The sequence below is a fragment of the Ptychodera flava genome, chromosome 7, assembly GCF_041260155.1.
Source record: "Ptychodera flava strain L36383 chromosome 7, AS_Pfla_20210202, whole genome shotgun sequence".
Lineage (NCBI taxonomy): Eukaryota > Metazoa > Hemichordata > Enteropneusta > Ptychoderidae > Ptychodera > Ptychodera flava.
Genome location: NC_091934.1, coordinates 26,298,877 through 26,318,685, shown reverse-complemented (window position 1 = coordinate 26,318,685; position 19,809 = coordinate 26,298,877). Strand labels below are relative to the sequence as shown.

The window sequence follows — 19,809 nt, the reverse complement described above, 5'->3', positions numbered from 1 at the left end:
AGTGCAATTGAAAATACCTGATGTTCACAGTTGCATATGTTTGCAAAAAAAATTGAATCCTGGTGCACGTTACTTTATCATTATGTGAATTTATAGAGTGTACAAACTAAAACTTCCAAAGGAGACTCCTGTTATTAACATGGTGGTTGTGATTACAGATGTGCCTGTTATATATGTATTCAATAAATTGCAAGGTGACCTTCAGTCCCTGGGATAGTGCTGTATTCACCAACAGCGGGCCCAGTGTACTTCAGTTTTGCTTCATTCCAACTTCAATCAGTGTAGTGTAGTTTTCAGTAAGAGCATGAATGGAGGATATCAAATGACAATTGTTCACTCAATATGTCAAAATAAGAAAAATGCCAAGAGTGTTCAGTCAGCCAGGTGTCTGCCAGGTGGATTGGTGGCAATCGGGTCAAGTTGGTCGGAGCCAGTTTAACATAGCATATTGCATGTAATGTACAATGTACTTGAACAAAGTATACTGTTTGAAGTTCAGTAAAAATGTACACAAAGACGATTACACTTATCTGTTTTACAAGGACATGCAGATTTGTTTTTCAAAGTACACCTGACTCGATGTCATGTTGAAGTGTCGATTTTTAGGGTATCTTGTTTTTTTATGCTGATTTTTAAAACTACTGTAACTTCTTACAATTTTACGAGGTATTTTTTGTTTCATGTATTAACTACAGTTTCTTGGTTTACTTCCTATGGCATTTTGAAATACCCAGTAATTGAGATAAAATGGTGTATCAGTGTGTGATAGGCATTGTTATTGTTTATAATTGAATTCGAGTCGCGGCCCAAATTCCATAATGAACTAGCCTAGATCCTTTCCGTCCGCTTGCCTCCGTACCTCCGTCCCCACTACCGTCTAGTCTCGTGAGCAGTATTTCGAGCTGGAGTTGTAAAAACTGCTCATTTGAATGTCAATGGTCACCAACTGAGACCATGATGTCACCAGCGTCCCTTTCAAAGTCAATCACTGAAATGACCCTCTCATGATTGGCCTATGACTTGGTTGGGCAGAGCTAATTAATATGACGTCAAATATGTTAATTGTGTTGACACTGTAGCTCTGCCCAACCAAGTCATAGGCCAATCATGAGAGGGTCATTTTCAGTGATTGACTTTGAAAGGGACGCTGGTGACGTCATGGTCTCAGTTGGTGACCATTGACATTCAAATGAGCAGTTTTTACAACTCCAGCTCGAAATACTGCTCACGAGACTAGACGGTAGTGGGGACGGAGGTACGGAGGCAAGCGGACGGAAAGGATCTAGGCTAATAATGAACACAAGCAACGCCAGTTACACACATAGACAGTCATGTTGACAAGCAGAATACACAGTTTCAATACGTTGTGTGAGGTTAGACGCAGAAAGTGCTTCACCCTTGCAACAAAAGCCTGAAAAAAGTGTTTCTCAAAAACTTCATTTACCAGGCCTTTCAAGTCTGACCTCACACAAGTCCACATGACTGTCTATATGTGTAACTGGCATTGCTTGTGTTGATTATGGAATTTAGACAGCGACTTGAGCGTTTATAATATTCTTTTGGCCCACCACATGTAGGGGCTCCTTTTGTGGAGTAAATAGAGTTTTCAACAGCTTAGTTAAATTTGTGAAAATCAGAAAATCTATCCCCCATAGAGATAACACAGAGATGGCAGCCATTTTGAATTTCAAATATCCTTGAATATCAGGTACTTTGCTTCTTTAGAACCAGCATTTGCACGGTGACCCCCAATTATTATTCTTGATTTTAAAACAGAGGGGTTGACAGTTTGCTTGAGGAAAGTTTTTAGCAAAGTTTAAATCTTTCATTTTGAGGCCTGAAGAACCTTAATACTAAACTATTTTCTTCTGTAAACTTTTCGATTCAGGTTTCATCGGCAACAGTGATTGCTATGAAGAAGGAAACAATTGAGATGAAAAATGAGATGGAACAACTCAGAAAACTGAAAGATGAGGCACAGGTAAGACATTTTTCTGCCAACAGTTAAAGGGCCAGTAATGCTAATTTTTAATGATTTTTTCATTATTTTTATTTTATAAATCAATTGCAACTTCTTATTCTACTCCCCAAAGAATGTTGAAACACCCACTATTTAGCTTGTCAACTTAGCGTCTATATGTGTAAAATGCATTGCTATTGTTTACACTTGAATTCTAGTCCATACCAGAAGTCACTTTTCAACAAAAAAAATGTTGTTTACACATGTATGGGCTGAGATGACAAGCTGAAATCTGTGTATATCAACATGCTTTTGGGTGTAGAACTATGAATTATGGTTCACACTCAAAACAAAAATGGTGAAAACATCAAAAGTTAGCATTACTGGCCCTTTAATCATTTAACAATTTATGGTAATCTGTCTGTTTATCAGAAAATTGTGTCTGTGTAGAGAAAAGACAAAATGAAAGAATCAATCACCAAACTGCCTGCTCTAGAGGGAATTATGGAAATTGTGGGTACAGAACCCAACACTTTTTGTCGATGATCATAGCCATGCACACAGAAAACCTAGTCGGTGTTCTGTAAGGGCTGATTTGTCATGAAATTTTGTTATGCAACATTTATCTCCAAGGGCCTGCACAAGCTGATACATTTTAGTATCTGATTACAGAAGTATATTCTGATAATCCTGATAACAAGCTGATAATCCATGCTGATAATCCTGATAACATGCTGATAATCCATGTTGATAATCCTGATAACATGCTGATAATCCATGTTGATAACCTGATAACATGCTGATAATCCATGTTGATAATCCTGATAAATAACATGCCCATGACCATTTGATAACATCTTACAACATGCTGATAATCCATGTTGATAATCCTGATAACAAGCTGATAATCCATGCTGATAATCCTGATAACATGCTGATAATCCATGTTGATAATCCTGATAAATAACATGCCCATGACCATTTGATAACATCTTACAACATGCTGATAATCCCTTGTAGTCAAACATGCATTATATGGCATGATCTGTACCTTTGGAGTGAAATGTTGGTCTTTAAGTTTAATTAAACGTGCCAAGACAGGAATATCCATTTCGCCAATATCACCATTAAGTGAGAAGTTTACCAAACATGTTCTGTGTAAGCTGATGCTTTTACACTATGGTTTGGTCCAGTTGCATTGTTTTGAATGGTGAAGTCAGACCTCTGGACTTGGAATTAGGGGTGAAAAGACTAAGGCTTTAACTTACAAAGCTACGGTAACCATGTATACAGTCCGTAATATGGAAGTTGGTGTGTGCACATCCACAGCATTTTCCGAGAGCCATCAAAAATGGCATTTATGAATAATTATGCTGAAAACTTATCACCATAATAAATCATATTATTGAACTGTTTCTTGCAGGCAACAATTGATCAGCTAGAAACAGAAAACAAGGAAGTCCATGAGGCTTTGAAAACAGCGACAAGCGAGAATGCCAAGCTGGTGGAGGAACACAAAAAATCCTTAGAGGTAAGCATTTCACTTCTCCATGACCCATGTGTGTGCGTTTTCTTTAAGGGACAGTCGATTTTTAACCAGCTGTATACCCTGTCAGTCTAGAATGAACATCTGGAGGGCCTCATGAATTCGTCACTTTTGATTAAATCCTTTTGACTCCATTACTGTCAGTGAAATTGATTAAACAATGCAATCTTTTGCACATTTATTCTAATGCACCAAATGTTTTATGTGATTGGTGTCCCACTTGTTTATTCTTTGTGAGTTCATTCCTTTTGAACCGTAATATTACCAATTTCAGGAAAACACAGGTTATTTTTCAACATATGACCACTTCATTAGCTACGAAAATCAAGAATTCAGTTCAGTTTACTATAGGTTTAACCCCACACAACATATGGCAGAAAATAATGGGGTGTGCTCATGCAGTAAAGTCCACAACATTTTGCATATGACAGAGATTACTTTGTGTTGACTTCTTGACAGACGGAAAAGAAATCTGTGTATGGCGAAGTGGAGGAGAAAATGACATCCCTGGAGGAACAGAGCAAAGAAGACAGAGAAGCCAAAGAAGTAGCTGAGAAGAAAACGTAAGTTGTCTCCGATTAGATGCCTCCTTGAAGCCAAGTTCTTACAGTAGTATGTGCCTCAGGGACATACCGGTATATTAAGATATGGTGGTTTATGCATTGGGGCCAAATATTCAAACTAGCAAATTTTTATAATACTTTGCTGGTCTGCAGCTCCTGTGGACTCATTTTGATGTTATGTTGAGTGAATGAAGTTTTTGCCATCTTGCTCTTGTGAAAGTCATAAATGTAATTTCTTCCTGTAGAGTTAACACTGGGGTGGCAGCCATTTTGAATTTAATTATCAGTAAGGTTTAGGTAATTTTTTTCGCATGACCCAGAATTTGCTCAGTGACCCGGGAACGTTATTCCTTATTTTGAAAGAGAATTTTTAAGTTCCAGCGAGGAAAACTCAAATGAGAGTGTCATGACTCTTTCTGTTTTCCATTCATGGTGCCTTAAAAATCTTTAGAATCTGATATCTTTTGGAAAACATAATCTCCTTGTGCATGTATTATGGAAAATGTATGCAGGACAAGCCAATCAGGATGTTGCATAAGTCTTTCTGGAAACATATCCTCCTTCAGTATTTGAGAGGCAGGGCATAGGGCTTTTCAAATTGCTAGAGTCCCTCAATCTCACAGCCTTGATGGAACCCTGTACTAGGTCCTGCATTGACATTTATCTAAGAGCTGGCAAGACTGTAGCTGTGATATCGCAGCGGTTGTGGCGTGTATCGAACGCGCTAGGGTCATTGAGGTCATCGCCACAGTCCCGCTGCGAGCCAACGCATAGGCTTTGTTGGCAGTTTACTACGAGACCGACCGGTGTCGTAGATTTTAGCTCGCAAAATTATGAACTACATTAGCCTTTGAATAAATAAACTTGTATCATCTTTATCACTGACTATCTGAGACTCATTCAGTACGCCTGCTAACTTTCTTGAAGGTAAGAACACGTATTTTCGACCATTTTCCCTTGAGCCATCGACGGTTTCTACGATGTTTGCTCGATCGCGCGTACAACGCACTGAATACATTGGAGGTCAAAAGTTCAAATTCAAGCAGGAACCATCAACGACTCACCGAAAAACGGTCGAAAATACATGTTGTCACGGTCGGGCTCGTTAGCAGGAGTAGAAGATGAGTCTTAGATAGTCAGTGATACAGTAGGAATAATTTTATTTATTGCATGCTTTATCTATTTTATTATTTTGCAAGCTAAATCTACGATACCGGTCGGTCTCGTAGTAAACTGCCAACGAAACCTATGCGTTGGCTCACAGCGGGACTGTGGCAATGACCTCAATGACCCGAGCGCGTTCGATATACGCCACAAGTACCGCTGCGATATCACAGCTAGCAAGACTGAAGAAGTCTGTGCCCACACACTCAAAATCAATGCAGTCCTAGAGGGTCCACTTTAACAAAACGATACAGGATAGACCCCTAAGGGAACTCCAGTGCTAATTGAGAATGAGCCCAGTGTTTTTCAGGTCCACCAATCTTCTAATACTGATTAGATTTAACCCTTTCACCCCCAGTTCCCTGTATACAGGTCCAACTTTACCATAGAAAACAATGGATTTGGGACAAACCATGGTGGTGAAAGGGTTAATCGCCCTTTGAGGTTGAATGTGCCTCAGGGACAATAATTCGGACTCTCAAATATTTACCATTCTGTTCTAGTACTTGTAGGGGTTCATTTTGAAGCTCTCGGAGTGAGAAAAAATTTCTCTCTCAGTTTTTCAAAAATCACAAATTTTGTTTTTCCTCCATGAAGTTAACACTAGATGGTGGCCATTTTCAATTGCAAATATCAGTAAATGAAAGGTAATTTGTTTCTCTAGTACCAAATTTTGCATGATGACCCCTGATTTTTCTTGATTTTATAAGAGAATGTTTGAAAGTGTCATTGAGGGAAATTTGAGCAAAAGTTTTAAGTCTGTCACTTTTGAGGCGCATACTACCTTAAGATGTAAAATCAAATTTCACTTTTACACAGGAAAGAGCTGCAAACTGACCTGGAAATCACCAAAGCCAGGCTGACCAATGAAGAGGAAAAATCCAAGAAGGACAAAGAAGCATTGGAGAGCGCCCTCGATCAACTCAAAGATGAACTGTTGTGCATTCAGAAAGACAAAGAGACAGCCATGAAGGACAAGGAGAACCTCCTTGAAGAAGTAAGAAAGAAATTTGAACTTGACATGGTCATTTTTTTAAAGGAACTTACTTGCCAGTTTCATTCTTGTCACGCTTTGAGATGAGTTTGTGCAAACCTTTGGACATGAACTTTGAAAACTATTTTCTTGGGCCTCTTCTAATGTTACACTTTAATTCAATGAGTGTATTGTTTCCAAGATGTCTTTGACAGATGGGCCTTGCTATTTTTCAAGACTACCGCTAAAGCTATTTTCATTGAAGGCTCAATTGTTGTGATACTATTTTTGTAACGCAAAGTATTAGCCTTGCAAACACAACACGGTGTATACAATGCCCAATGTTATTGTTGACAAATGAATTCCAGTCTTGACCAATATTCAGTTATGAACAATAACATTTGACACTAAAAAATATACAGGCAGTGTGACATACTGAACAACTCGGCATTACAAAAAAATTGTATTTCATAAACAGAACAAAAATCCTCAGAAGTACATCAAAATTTTTAGCTAACGGAGCTCTAAATTTTCTGAAATTCTTCATTAGTGTGCCCTTCAACGTACAGGTGCATTCCAAGTAACTTTGAGAATTTCTAGTGAAAGATTGTGTCAGTGACAATTTTGAAAATATCTATCGTAGATTTAGAAGTTTTTGTGCATCTGCCAGAAAGTTCAAAATGTCAATGTTTCACAGCATTTGTTGAGAGGATACACTATCTTCTACTCCATACAACTTTTAGCGTACAGAAAGATGATGTCTTTATAAGCTGATATTGGTTTTTCTCAGGTGAACCAGGCTGTGGATGGTATGTCGGAAGAAAGGACCAAACTACAGGAGGAAGTGGCCCAGTGTAAACTGGAGATATCCAGTTTGAATCAGGAAAAAGCGCAGCTGGAACAAGAAAATTCTAGATTGATGGAAAGAATGGGAGCTGTTGAACAGCAGCAGGTGTGTATGGAGTGATCTCTTTTCCCATGGCATGTTATCTGGGTGTGGATTTACTGGGCAGGGAAAGCTCCATTCCTCTCCACACAAAGTTGAGTCTTGTTGAGCATATATTTTCTGGCGGAGATTTCATGATTTTTCAATTATTCAGCGGTTCTGAGGATGCTCTGATTAATTGTGTAAGTTTATAGTACAAGAGTCACAGTTCAATACACAGAATGGCTCGTTTAGCTGACTGTTATTAAACCTTTGAGTGCCAAGGTCAGTTTTTGTCACCTTTATAAAATAAACCCAAGTCAATTTTTTTCAGATTTTTGCCAACATTTTGATAAAAAATTGTAACCAATGATATGTGATGTCCATTTGGTCCAAAATTATCAAAAAAAGTACAGAAAAATTCATAAAAATTGGTAAAATGTTTTACTAAAATTTTGGTAGGAAAAAATTACAGCACTCAAAGGGTTAAGCATGAGCAAGGCACAGTTGACCCTATGACCCTCCATGTAAGTGGTGGAGATACATGGAAGTGATCATTTTTGTATTACCTAGGTAACCATTGTACACCGCTCTGCTGCTGTCCAGAGTGGCTACATGGATGGAGGAAATAGCCAGCAGCTGGCAAAAACAACAGGCTGTCAGCTAAAATTTGTGGGCTGTGAAAATTATTAGTTTTAGTGAAAAATCAGGACATTTCACACAAACTTAATGTGCTCACCCTATTTGTGACCACCTGTATATATTTTTTTTACCACCTGCAACCAAAATTTTCTACATTCTGGGGCTGTGTTTCTCATTTTCAATTTCCCTGTATCCACGTTGTCTGATCAGCAAGCACAAAGCCAGGTAGAAAGTGCCATGAAAGAGATGTTGGACAGCAAGAACAGATTGGCCTATGACAAGGGACGACTCCAGACAAAAGTTGACCAGCTACAGGAAGAGCTCAGCACAATGGCCAACACCAAGACAGAGGCCGTACAACTCAAGAAGATGAACGCCATGCTAGAAGCTAAATTTACCAAGGTAGTATATTTTGTCCGTTTTCCAATGTGACTGTTTTCAGTTCATACTTTCCATAAGTGGAATTTTGATAAGGAGGAAGTTTTAAGAGCAAGTCATTAAGTGAAGCTTTTATGTTCTGCTTCTATTTGTGCTGCCTTGTCAACCGGTCTTCTTGCTCTGAATTGCGGCGGACCCTTCTTTTTTGTCAGTAGAACTGCACTGCAAAGTACTCTTTAGAATTTGATGTAAATTTTACACTAATATTGTTTATTACTGTACCACTCGTACCTGCCAGGGTAATTATGTAGCTGGAAGATTTACAAAATGAAGGCAAACTTGACGGTCTTACTTTACTATAGTCTGTTTGTGAAAAGTTATGGCTATATTATATGCTCAAATTGATTGATGTACTCACTGCTGTACCGCAATGTGTGTGACCAAACTGCTGACACTAGCATTACTGAATTTATGATGATGGAAAGATAATGCAATTCTGGTCACAAGAGGGCGCTGGCACAAAACTTTGATCTTATACCAGGATCTCAATTGTACTAGGTCACACGATGTCAAATCAAGTGGAACTATAACTTGGTTATTATCCCTCCTGAGTATTTCAGTCAAACTTGCTTACACAAAATATTTTCCTTTCTTTGTTTCCAGACAAATGGTGAATTAGGGACCACAAAAATACAGATGCAGCGGTTAGAAAGCCAACTTAAACAGGTATGTGTGTGCTCTTGATTTGAATTAAAGACAGATTTTGCATCAGAATATGAATACTAGTGACGACAGTCTAGTGTTGCCGATCAATTAGAGACACCATGCTCAGTGTCAGAAATTTACTTCTTAATAGACGCATATCTTTAAACAACAAATGGAATGTTTACTGCTTTTGAAACTTTAAACTTGTAAAACATGTCCCAGAGCATTCCTGTGATTAACATCCAAGAGATTCATCTTTGATTTCAGCTGCAAGGGCAGTCTGACAGGAAAGAGAAAGACTTTGCCATGGCGATACAGGCCAGAGACGAAGCCCTGAAGGAAGGTCAACGACTCCTAGGTCACATAGAAGCTGTGGAGGAGAGAGAAAGACAGAAGGTAAGCTCCTTAGCACTCACAGGTGATCTGAGCAGTCAAGGAAATCATTGAACAACATGGAAATGCAAACTGAATGTCTCGCACCTCTTAGTCGTCCACCCCTAATTCTTATCGTAGAGGTGTAGCTGTACTGTTGAAACAATGTTGTACCACAATTTTGTATCTGACATTAAGGTTATGCTTCTCAAAAGTGAAAGACTTAAACTTTTGCTGAAACTGTCCGTAAGGAATATTTCAACCATTCTCTTTCAAAACCATGAATAAAAATCGGGGGTCAACAAGCAAATTTTGGTACTAAAGAAACAAATTTCCCAAGATTTACCGATATTTGAAATTCAAAATGACTGCCATCCGTGTGTTAACTTTAGGGAAAAAAATAAAATTTTTGATTTTTTGAAAAACTAAGATGGTGAAATGAAAAGTTTTCTAGCACCAAGAGCTTTAAAATGAACTGCCACAAGTGGTACGTTTGGAAAGAATTGTAAAAGTTTGAGATTCTGAATGTCTGTCCCCGGGGCAGGTTCTACCTTAAAGTTATTAGAGTGATTTAGTCACAAGTAATCCTGTCCAGTTGAACAGTGCCCTCTATGCTGTAATGGCACTTCTCTGAAACTTCAGGTTAACTTCCTCATATTGTCAAATAGATTTCTTTCTTGGAAGTAGAGCATTCAACTCTGTCATCAAAACTCTGAATGTATGTATTGGAATTTTCTCCCCGTTCATATTTTGTCTGTAGGTCCATAGTTTACAGCGAAGTCTTGCCGATGCCAAGGAGGACAACGCAAAGATCGCGTCCACCTTGGAGAGCGTGATGGGTTCTCACGCACAGCTGCAAAACACTGTGGAGAGTCTGCAAACTGAACTGGGAAGAAAGGACTGTGAGATGATGGCTTTGAAAAGTGACAGGTATGGAAGTTTGTTTTTTTTCCCCCCGATGACACAACATTCATTATAAGTGTACTAGTCCAGCTAATTACAAAGGTTTTCCAAATTGCATCTTTGATTCGTTACAATTCAACCAGACATGAAAGATTGATCTGAACTGAAAATAGCTGTGATGACCTACAAACGCTTGAGCAAAGTCTACAGAATTGTCACTGTGACAAAGCCGCTGCGCGCTGTTGGAATCATTGAATCCCTTCATACATTACCCCTCCATCTCCATGTACAGAGCTCAAAACTTGCCATTGAAAACAAAGCGGTCATCTTTCATCATCTGTGCTGTTTTGTAGAAAGTAAACGTTTTGATAACTGTGTATTGCAGGCAGAGTGGCCAGCACTCTGTGCAGGAACTACAGAAGGAAGTTGAAAATCTACAAACCAAGCTACTGAATATGGAAACACAGGAAAACAGTGAGGTATGCTAAACTACGATGCGTAAACCCATTGAACCGATTCTGTGTTCACTGGTGATTTCCCAAACACCGTAGTCCTCATGGTAGAAATTGAGCCTTTTACACCTATTTTCCAATTAAGAAGTCCTAATTTGCAATAGCAAGCAATGGGCTATACCAAAATTGTGTGGGGAAAGGGTTGAAACAACTACAATCAATAAGTCATGAACTTTGACAAAGGTTATGGATCATGCCATAAAGACTGATTGTTGATATTCTCATCGAAGAAAATAACTACAAACTTTGGCAAACTATTTTGCATAGCATAGTTACCAATCTATCATTATGTCACCCTTGTGAAATACATATTTACTCCAGTCATAAAAAACACAGCTTCTGCTTGTGTCGTTGTTTAGTTTGAGACCACTTGCAATTAGGTTTTGACAGCCATTTTGTAAACGATCATATTATTGCCACAGTATTTTGTGCAAAATGTGCAGCAGTTTGTAGATACTGAGTGGCTGAGAATCAAGATTTTTTACAAGTTTCGTATCAATATGGACAGTCATATTGTTAGACATAAAAGGATAAAGAATTAGAAAAAGTGATTTAGTTTGTTCAAACCCGAACGTACAGAAATTTCAGGAATATTGCTGGAGGTATAAAGATTTGATGTCATTGTTTCCACGGCAGGTTGAACCATTGCGGCGATCACTGGAGAAGGCAAAGAAGGACAGCATCAAGATGGCGGCATCGCTAGAAGAACTACTGCAGTCCAACACCAGACTGCAAGTCAGTGTGGAGAAACTTCAAAATGAATTGCAACAGAAAGATCACCACTTACGGATGATGAAAGATCAAAGGTTAGAGCGCCCTCATCTCTGGCTGTGGCTCCAGTCCATCTCAAGAGGGGGTTTTTGTGGGATGTGCATGTGCTAGGGTATGTTTCAAGCACTGACAACAAGGCCTTGTCTTTTTTTGAACCATGAAACCAGAAAACTGAGGTTTACAGAATTTATTTTGCACCTGGTAACTTTTATGATTGTGTGTAATGCCTGTGTTGCCTTTTTAGTCACATAACCTTCAGTTATTGTTTTTACCAAAGATTGGAAACAAACAGGTAACATTACTCCTTTCCAGTCCTCAGGTTCGTTCTGTACATTTTTCGAAAAACTCCTCCTTAACCAAACAGCTGAACACTGTTAGGTTAATCACCTGATAATAATTCTGGCGGGGACATCAAAATTAGATGAACATATGTAGGCATTGTCTACCGTACACATTGAAATTTCCAGTTTCTGGCAAATTTTGTCAACTGATGAGGGTGAACCGTATTGTGGCTAAAGTGAAACATACACCAACCCTCCTGTGAAATGTACAATTTGTCTTATGTCTCACTGTCTGTGTTATTTTCTGTCTGACTGCGCCGTACCATGGTGCTGAAGGCCCAATGAGTACCTTTAACTTTCCTGGCATTCTGTCTGTATCGCAAACTATATCTATATCTCTCTTTCTACACGCTGTCTTGACAGGGAGCAGGAGAGGATGCAGGCGGAACACCAAATGAACAACTACCAAGAAAAACTGAACACCCTCAAGGAGCAAAGCAAGAGTGAGAGAGACTCCTCCAAGAAACGCATGCAGAAAGAACTTACTGAGGTATTAGCATTATCTTTCAAAACTTGAAAGGATACATGTTGCTTTTGCAAAATTTTGCCTCCGTAAAATGTAACGTGGAAGTAAAGTAGTGAGTTTCACCTACTTTATCATATTTTGATCAAAACCAACTGTTGAAAATCTCAGGTAGTAAGGATGTCTATCAGGACGAGTTAGGAATATTGACTGCTTTCAGCTTTTCAGTCAGCAGAATATGGTAGAGGGCGCTCTTGATAATGGTGTGGATTCTGCTTCGGTCATTTCATTTTAGTTTTTGTCTCTAGACGGTTACTTGAATAAAGAGTGCAGCCATTCCAAATTTGTTGTAATTTTAATGGAAATATTTGAAAGTTTCATCGTATGTAGGTAGTCGCAAACACTGTACAATATCATTTGACTATATAATTGAATTTTCATTGCTAAATTAAAATTGTGATTTGTCGTAAAGAAAACACCATGTATTTGTCTCATAAGTTTGATAACTTTGTCTCATGTCTTTCCAGTTGAAGAGAAATTATGATGAAACCGTTGGCAAAGTTTCCGAGCTGTCCAAAGCAAACACGGAGCTGCGACACAAGCTGATGGACTCAGAGCACCAAAGCAACAGACAGAAGGAAAGAATTCGCAGTATGAAGGTTCAACTGGAACACTACCAGAAAAACAAGAAAAACAGTGAGGACATGAGTGAGAAACTAAAGGTGAGAGTTGTATGGCACATTCAACAGACCATATGTTAACATGTCTTGTTGATTTTATGAAAAAGTTTAAAAAATTGTTGATATTATGATGATTTTTCTGCTCCTGTTGAATCTCTGGTCCCATGTTAGTGTTGGTAGTTAGTGAACACTTTTTGGCAAGTGAATGTTCTTCATTGATAATCACTCAATATGAGTTTAATCGCACACTCAAATGGTGCTCATGTAACATGAATACACATTGAGGCCATCAATCGTACAATGGTTGTGGCATGTGATACCACTCTTGAAACATTTGAAATGTCAATTTTTGATTCAGACTTCAGTAAATCATTGTGTTACAGACATGTGAAAATAACTCTGATGTTGGACAGTATTAAAAAATAGATAAAGTTGCCATATTTTGAAAATTTTGTAGTTTTACTCCTCATGTAAAGATATTCATGTCATTATCTTATTACCTTATGAATGATAAGGAGTTAGTAATTTCAACCCCATTTACCACGGTGGTTTGGCCCAAACCCATTGTTATCAATGGTGAGTGTGGACCTGTTCACAGGGGATGGGGATGAACAGGTTAAAGTGCCATACCTTACAAAAATGATCTAATTCAATAAAGTTACGGAGCTCGAAGCTGTAGTCTATACCGGTATGTAAATTGTATGTAAATTGTATGTAAATTTTATGTAAATTTTTTCAACCTCCTGCAGTCAATCAGCGAGGAGCTGGCAGAGCTGGAGAAAGTGAAGAATGAATACATGATCAAGAACAGTCAACAGTCCAAGACAATCTGCTCATTTGTCTCTCAGATATCAAGTCTCCAAGCTGAGCTGAAGACGCTGTCAGACTCACAGCAAGACTTGACAGAGAGGTGCAGGTGAGTAGTATGGGTAGATTGTCTAGCTTGTTGCAAAATAAATAAAACATATAAAAACCTCAGTTTTTATTCCCTCATCCCTGGTTAGAGATTTCCCTGCGGAATCTGTTCAGTGTAAAGTCACTAGATGATGTCATGGGTTACCTCAGGGTCAAGGTTCATGGGGTTAAATTTTTTTGTCAAGAAGTGCATTGAAAATGATATAATTAGGCTAGTCAGGAAAAAGTTCTCCAGTGAAAAAAGCTGTATCTTACTGATTGCAATGAAACTCTTCACAGAAGAAAGCTGCTCTTGTTACGATGTCATGTTAATTCCTTTGGCTTTTTCAATTTCAAACAGGAAATACGAAAAACAAGCAGAAAAGGAAAAGGCCAAGAGAGAAGAGCTGTACAAGAAATACAAGTCACTACAGAAAGAAAAAGAAAAACTTCATCATACGACAAAAATAGCAGAGGAGAGACTACTGGAGGCAAATAATGAATCTGTACAGGTGAGTATCTCTGTAAAACTACTCAAACAAACGGAAGTTTCCTCCCTTGAAAATGTCAGACAAATTTCTCTACAGTATACTGAATATCTTTGCGATGACTGAACTTGTTTTCTCACATCAGTGTTTAAATTTGACAGAAAGGTATTGTATGCCATAGATAACAGGAATTTTCAAAAGCCATGAAGTAAAAAGTTCGGCATGATTTTCAAATGATTTCGCTTTTGTAACAAGCTGTGTTCAGCTTTCTTGTTCATGGCCATTTCTGATATACCAGAATGAGTCAAAAACATTGCATTTGACAATTGTTCACAACAAGTTTTTGCCGTGAAACAAATATTGAATATCATGTTTCACATTTAAAATTGACCTGTTTTCAGCTGTGAGCCATTGTGCATAGTAAATGTGACCTGTGGCAGCAGTATCTTCTTGAAAGAATATCATTTTAAAGTACAAATATTATTCTCCAATCCCTGTGTAACATTTGAAAGCAAACTCTTCCCGTAAGTTATATGAAATCACAATAACAGGTGAGCAAAAACTACACTATTTTGTCATTCACTGCTGGCCAAATCTTGTTCTTATTGCCCCATGCATTATAGTTATACCACCTCAAATTTTTCCTCCTTTTTATATCCGCACAGATTTCCAACAACCTTGAAGAAGCCCATGACTGGTTCAGGACAAAATTTGAAAACCTGCAGACGGAGCTGGAAAGATCTAAAAAAAGCCAGGCAGCTCTGGAAAGAGCAACCATGGAAACACAGCAACAGTTGATGGAAGAGAAACTCAAGGCAGACCAGACTGCGGACAAGGCCAGGGATATGATCCGGGTAGGTCTGGAAGTCACAGCAGCAAAATTCCATGAATTCATCTTGTATCCAGGGGTATAATTACTCACATGGATTACTAGAAAAATGCTTCATTCTATTAGAAAGTTCTTGACAACTAATCATGTATTGTATCAAGGCACATAGATGTAATTGGATATACGCTGTATGTTGTGTAGAAGATTACCATACAAAATTAATGCTGCACAAACACTCCGCAAATGTAAAATTGCTGCATCAAACACACATTGAAGACATACAGGATTTCACTAGAATTTTCCAGTACTTAAGATATACAGTACTTTATTATAGTGCCAGCATTCAAGGTTGTCAAGTGTTGAAAGATATAAGAAGTGTGGCTATGCTGTCATTTCCCACAAGTGATTAATGTGTTCCACCTTCCTAGCTTAACTTTCTCCTACAAATTTCAATTTGAAAAGCCCTTTATGAATATGATTTTAACCTGTGCCCTGTGGAGGTGTATGTGACTTTACACAAACTTGACATTTGCTCCCTACATGTTCAAGTTATAAAAAGTGTGAAATTCTGCTGGATTGCAGGCAAGCAGAAGACAAGCAAAGAAAATTGCAAGTCAGATGGAATCGGTCAGTGCCATGGACCGTGTGGAATATCATCAACTCAACAGACAACTACACGCTGAACGAGAACGCTCCAAATACTTGGAGAAGAAACTTGAAAGATTGATGGTAAGTTTTAAAGAGTAATACAACAGTTTGAAAATATTTGATATTCATTGAACAATGTTTCATGCCAATATGATACCAGAGAACTCACTTCCAAAGAAGTCTTCCATGCATTGTGTACAAAGTTCATCAAAAAAGTACAGTTCAGCGTATTTTATAATGAGTGTCCTTACCCAAAATGTGTTTATCAGCCGTAACATCACAGATTGACAGACTAAATGGGACAAAATATAGTGTAAATTGTGTGACATCCCTTTTGAAAGTAGTCTGCAGGTTGACAAACCAGACACAAAGCAGAGAATGCATATTTATTGAACTTTGAGGCAGCTGCCAATTTTTTCATCCTAATAACACGGTCAGTGCAAAACCTCAGATGTATTGACCAGTTACAGCACTCTAGAAGTGTGCATTATACATGTAACCAAAACCTTTACCCTCAGATGTCTGTGTATTTCACAATTTTATGTAATATTTTATCTTTTTTTATTTTTAATGTGGTGCAAAATGAGTAACATTTTAAAAAATGCGATGGACTCTATAATAAATATCACGTGGAGGGTTGTAATGTATTCATACAGCATATATCACCTCTAGTAATGCATGGAGCTGCATATTACAATAATACAATCTCATTCTCCGTCACAACAATCTGATAAATGACAATTTCCTTTTGTGTGTCTTGCTAGAATTCCAGTGGACAGTACCTGGAAGAACTTGCCACTGAGCTGGAATACTACAGAAGTGTCTCACCAATAGAAGTTCACAAGTATTAGCGACAATGACAAATTACCGTCCTTCCATCCAAGTCATGTGACTACCCCGGTGTACTAGCATTTCAAGAATTCATTCCTTGATAACTTATTCACATCCCGCATTTTGAAGGAGATTGAAATTGAAATTAGGGAATTCTTATGTCTCTATTGCTGGATGGCAGCTACCACTGTACCAGTCATGTGTGCAGTTTCTTTGATTAACCAGTATGAAATTATGTATAGAGGCATAGTAAGGTCAGGTTTCTCTGCTGATGTGCAGCGTGCTCAAAAGGTTGTGTCTGATTGGTCAATTGTCACTATTCACAGCAACTTAGGAAGTCTATATGTATTATTCAATTATAACGGTAAGATTCAGCAAATCAATTGGATAACAGCGTCCGAGACGCTGCACATTAGCCCAGGTTTCTCATTGATGTTTATTCTCCTGTACAGACGATTTCTTGACATGAACTTTGACCCCAGGGCCCACTATTTTAGACTGTAAATATTTGTAACATTAATGAAACCAGCGTTGCATTGCAAATGTCTTTAATAGGAACTGAGGGCCAATATGCAATGGATGGAAGGTTATATCTTATTGGTAGATTGTAATTATTCAAAGCAACTTAAGGAGTCTGAAACTAAGGCTACTGTGAAGCTTATTGGCTGTTTGGAAATGATTCGTTATTGTCAATGATATTCAGCCAACCAATAAGATACAAACTCTTGAGACGCTGCACATTCCAAGGATACTGATAGTAATCCATTTTATCAGTATTGATGTACCAAGGTATCATTCCTCCAAGCGTCAAAAAATAATTTGAATATTTTTTTTTGTATATTGCATGATTATCTATTCATTTAAAATGCAGGACTGCATTTTCCCAAGTGGAAACCATTACTCCCAGTTCACAGAACATGAGAATCACATATTTGATACTGTATGTAAAGTTTTGGAGATGTATTTCGCAAGACAAATACGATACTGTAATTCAACATTCCCAGTCTTACAAACAAAATTAATATTTAAATGTACAGGGATTTTTGTTCTATTTTTGTACAACCAGCATCAAAATGCTTTTGTCATATATTTTGTCTGTATTGTTTGTTGATTCTGCATGGAATGACTATGTTTGAGTATCTTAATTTTTTTATTCCAATCATCGAAGTAAGTCTGTTCAATAAAGCAATAATCGACCACTAGTTCAGTCTCACTTTTCCTATAGATTTTTACAAAATGTACAGAAAACTGAATGCTGCTGTATATTTGAGAAAAATTATATTTATCTTGATTTTGTGAAATCTTTCCTTGATCAATGTCCTGCTTGGTCAAATCTTGAGAAGTTGGCATAGGCAGAGCAGCAGCATGCTGTTTACTGTCTCTCTTGAGTGCCAGAAGCCAGCTTGAGGTTCTCATAAAATTTCAGTTTGTGTGTGATTCTTGTATTCTTAGAGCGTCTGTTTTCAGGTCAGTGTATTTTCTATGCAGGTTAAATGAAATTTTAATTCAGTGGTGTTGAGTGTGATAATGTTCATCTCTGAAATGTATATTTTATTTTGATCATAGTGAAATTAGGAATTTAACTTTTTGTACGATTTCTTCTGTCTTGATTTAAAATTTTGTTTCTTAATTTCCATGTCTGTATAATGTATACAAAGCCAAAGATAAAATTATGCAAAACGTGATATAAATTTTATAAAATTAAATATTTATTTGTTGATTTACAGCAATTTTAATTATCTATATAGAATATGTAATTATTTTCTTACATTTGCTGAATAATAAATGAACTGTACCTTTGCGTATATACCGGGTATGTGGTTTATGTACATTCATCTGACGATGCTGAGTCCCTTCTGTACAGGCGTTCCTTCTGTCAGGTAGACTGTGCCCCTGGGAACAGATTTTCAGACTCAAACATTTTAAAAGTCCTTGTATTGGGGCTCACTTTGAAACTCTTTGATTATACAAAGTTTTTACTATTTTGTGACAATCAAAAATTTAATTTTTCACCGTAGAGTTTGCACAGAGATGGTAGCCAATTTGCGTATGCAATGTCGTTAAAGTTAATTTGTTTCCATGATACCAACATTCGAACAGCCACCCAAATTTATATTTTGATGCTTAACGAGTATGGCAGAAAGTTTCAATGAAGAAAGTTCTGCAAAAATTTAAGGTGCATAGCATCATAACCTAATCCTTGCCTTTACAATGCATTGGGCACAATATGCTGTGTTATATCATACCAGTATATTGATGGCGCATCTGATTGGTCAAGACGCGAAAAGAACCATGGTATATTTGGAATATAACACGGCTGGCAAATGCGCGAACTCTCGGCAAGAGCAAAAATCCTCCTTATGACGTTCCATGCCAGAATTTCAATATACCTACCCGGTACTGTTATGATATCATAGCAATAATCACACCCAGCGACGTTAACCACTCCTTCCCTCAGTTACCGTGGCCGAAAACGACACAGACCCTCTTCAGTTTGTAATTGCGTCGTTCTGTTAGAGCTGCGTCGTTCTGTTTTGACCTGCGCTCTTCAGTTTGTAATTGCGTCGTTCTGTTTGAGCTGCGTCGTTCTGTTTTGACCTGCACTCTTCAGTTTGTAATTGTGTCGTTCTGTTTGAGCTGCGTCGTTCTGTTTTGACCTGCGCTCTTCAGTTTGTAATTGCGTCGTTCTGTTTGAGCTGCGTCGTTCTGTTTTGACCTGCGCTCTTCAGTTTGTAATTGCGTCGTACTGTTTGAACTGCATCGTTCTGTTTGATCGTCGCTCTTCAGTTTGTTTTGTTGTAATAAAGGGAAAGCAACTCCACACATCGGTCATATCTGAGTTGTTTGCATTTTGTGTATGATATTGTGTATATTGTGAGTGTGTATCATGTTTGATTGTTTTATGTGAGTATTGGTTAGCCGTGGCGAATGTAATAAAGGGAAAGCAACTCCTCACATCGTTCATATGTGAATTCTTTGCGTTTTGTGTATGATTCTATGTGTGTGTATATAATGTTTAGCTGTTTTATGTAAAGGGTTGATTAGCCATGGCGAGACGTACCCGTAATTTACGTGTCTTGCTGTTAACCAACATTGGAGCGGAGAGACTAGCGTTACACTGCAATCCTTTGAAGCTACGTTTCGAAAACAGAGTTTTCTTCATCAGTCACTTAAAATTCATTTTTGATTGGTGAGACATGTTGAATGATTGATTGATTTTA

At 37.9% G+C, this 19,809-nt stretch overlaps 1 protein-coding gene across 1 annotated transcript in view; it reads left to right on the top strand.

Moving 5' to 3' along the window:
* LOC139137122 (coiled-coil domain-containing protein 150-like) overlaps positions 1–18,394 on the top strand; it is a 36,508-nt gene extending 18,114 nt beyond the window's left edge. The window contains exons 7-24 of the mRNA XM_070705081.1: positions 1,889–1,981; positions 3,384–3,491; positions 3,966–4,069; positions 6,053–6,230; positions 6,997–7,158; positions 7,984–8,175; positions 8,815–8,877; positions 9,124–9,252; positions 9,989–10,158; positions 10,517–10,610; positions 11,280–11,449; positions 12,119–12,245; positions 12,746–12,940; positions 13,648–13,814; positions 14,154–14,304; positions 14,946–15,134; positions 15,692–15,838; positions 16,522–18,394. Of these exons, the coding sequence (XP_070561182.1) occupies positions 1,889–1,981; positions 3,384–3,491; positions 3,966–4,069; positions 6,053–6,230; positions 6,997–7,158; positions 7,984–8,175; positions 8,815–8,877; positions 9,124–9,252; positions 9,989–10,158; positions 10,517–10,610; positions 11,280–11,449; positions 12,119–12,245; positions 12,746–12,940; positions 13,648–13,814; positions 14,154–14,304; positions 14,946–15,134; positions 15,692–15,838; positions 16,522–16,608 (2,526 nt within the window). The 3' untranslated portion in view covers positions 16,609–18,394. The remainder of the gene's footprint in view (positions 1–1,888; positions 1,982–3,383; positions 3,492–3,965; positions 4,070–6,052; positions 6,231–6,996; positions 7,159–7,983; positions 8,176–8,814; positions 8,878–9,123; positions 9,253–9,988; positions 10,159–10,516; positions 10,611–11,279; positions 11,450–12,118; positions 12,246–12,745; positions 12,941–13,647; positions 13,815–14,153; positions 14,305–14,945; positions 15,135–15,691; positions 15,839–16,521) is intronic.
* The last annotated feature ends 1,415 nt before the right edge of the window (positions 18,395–19,809 follow it).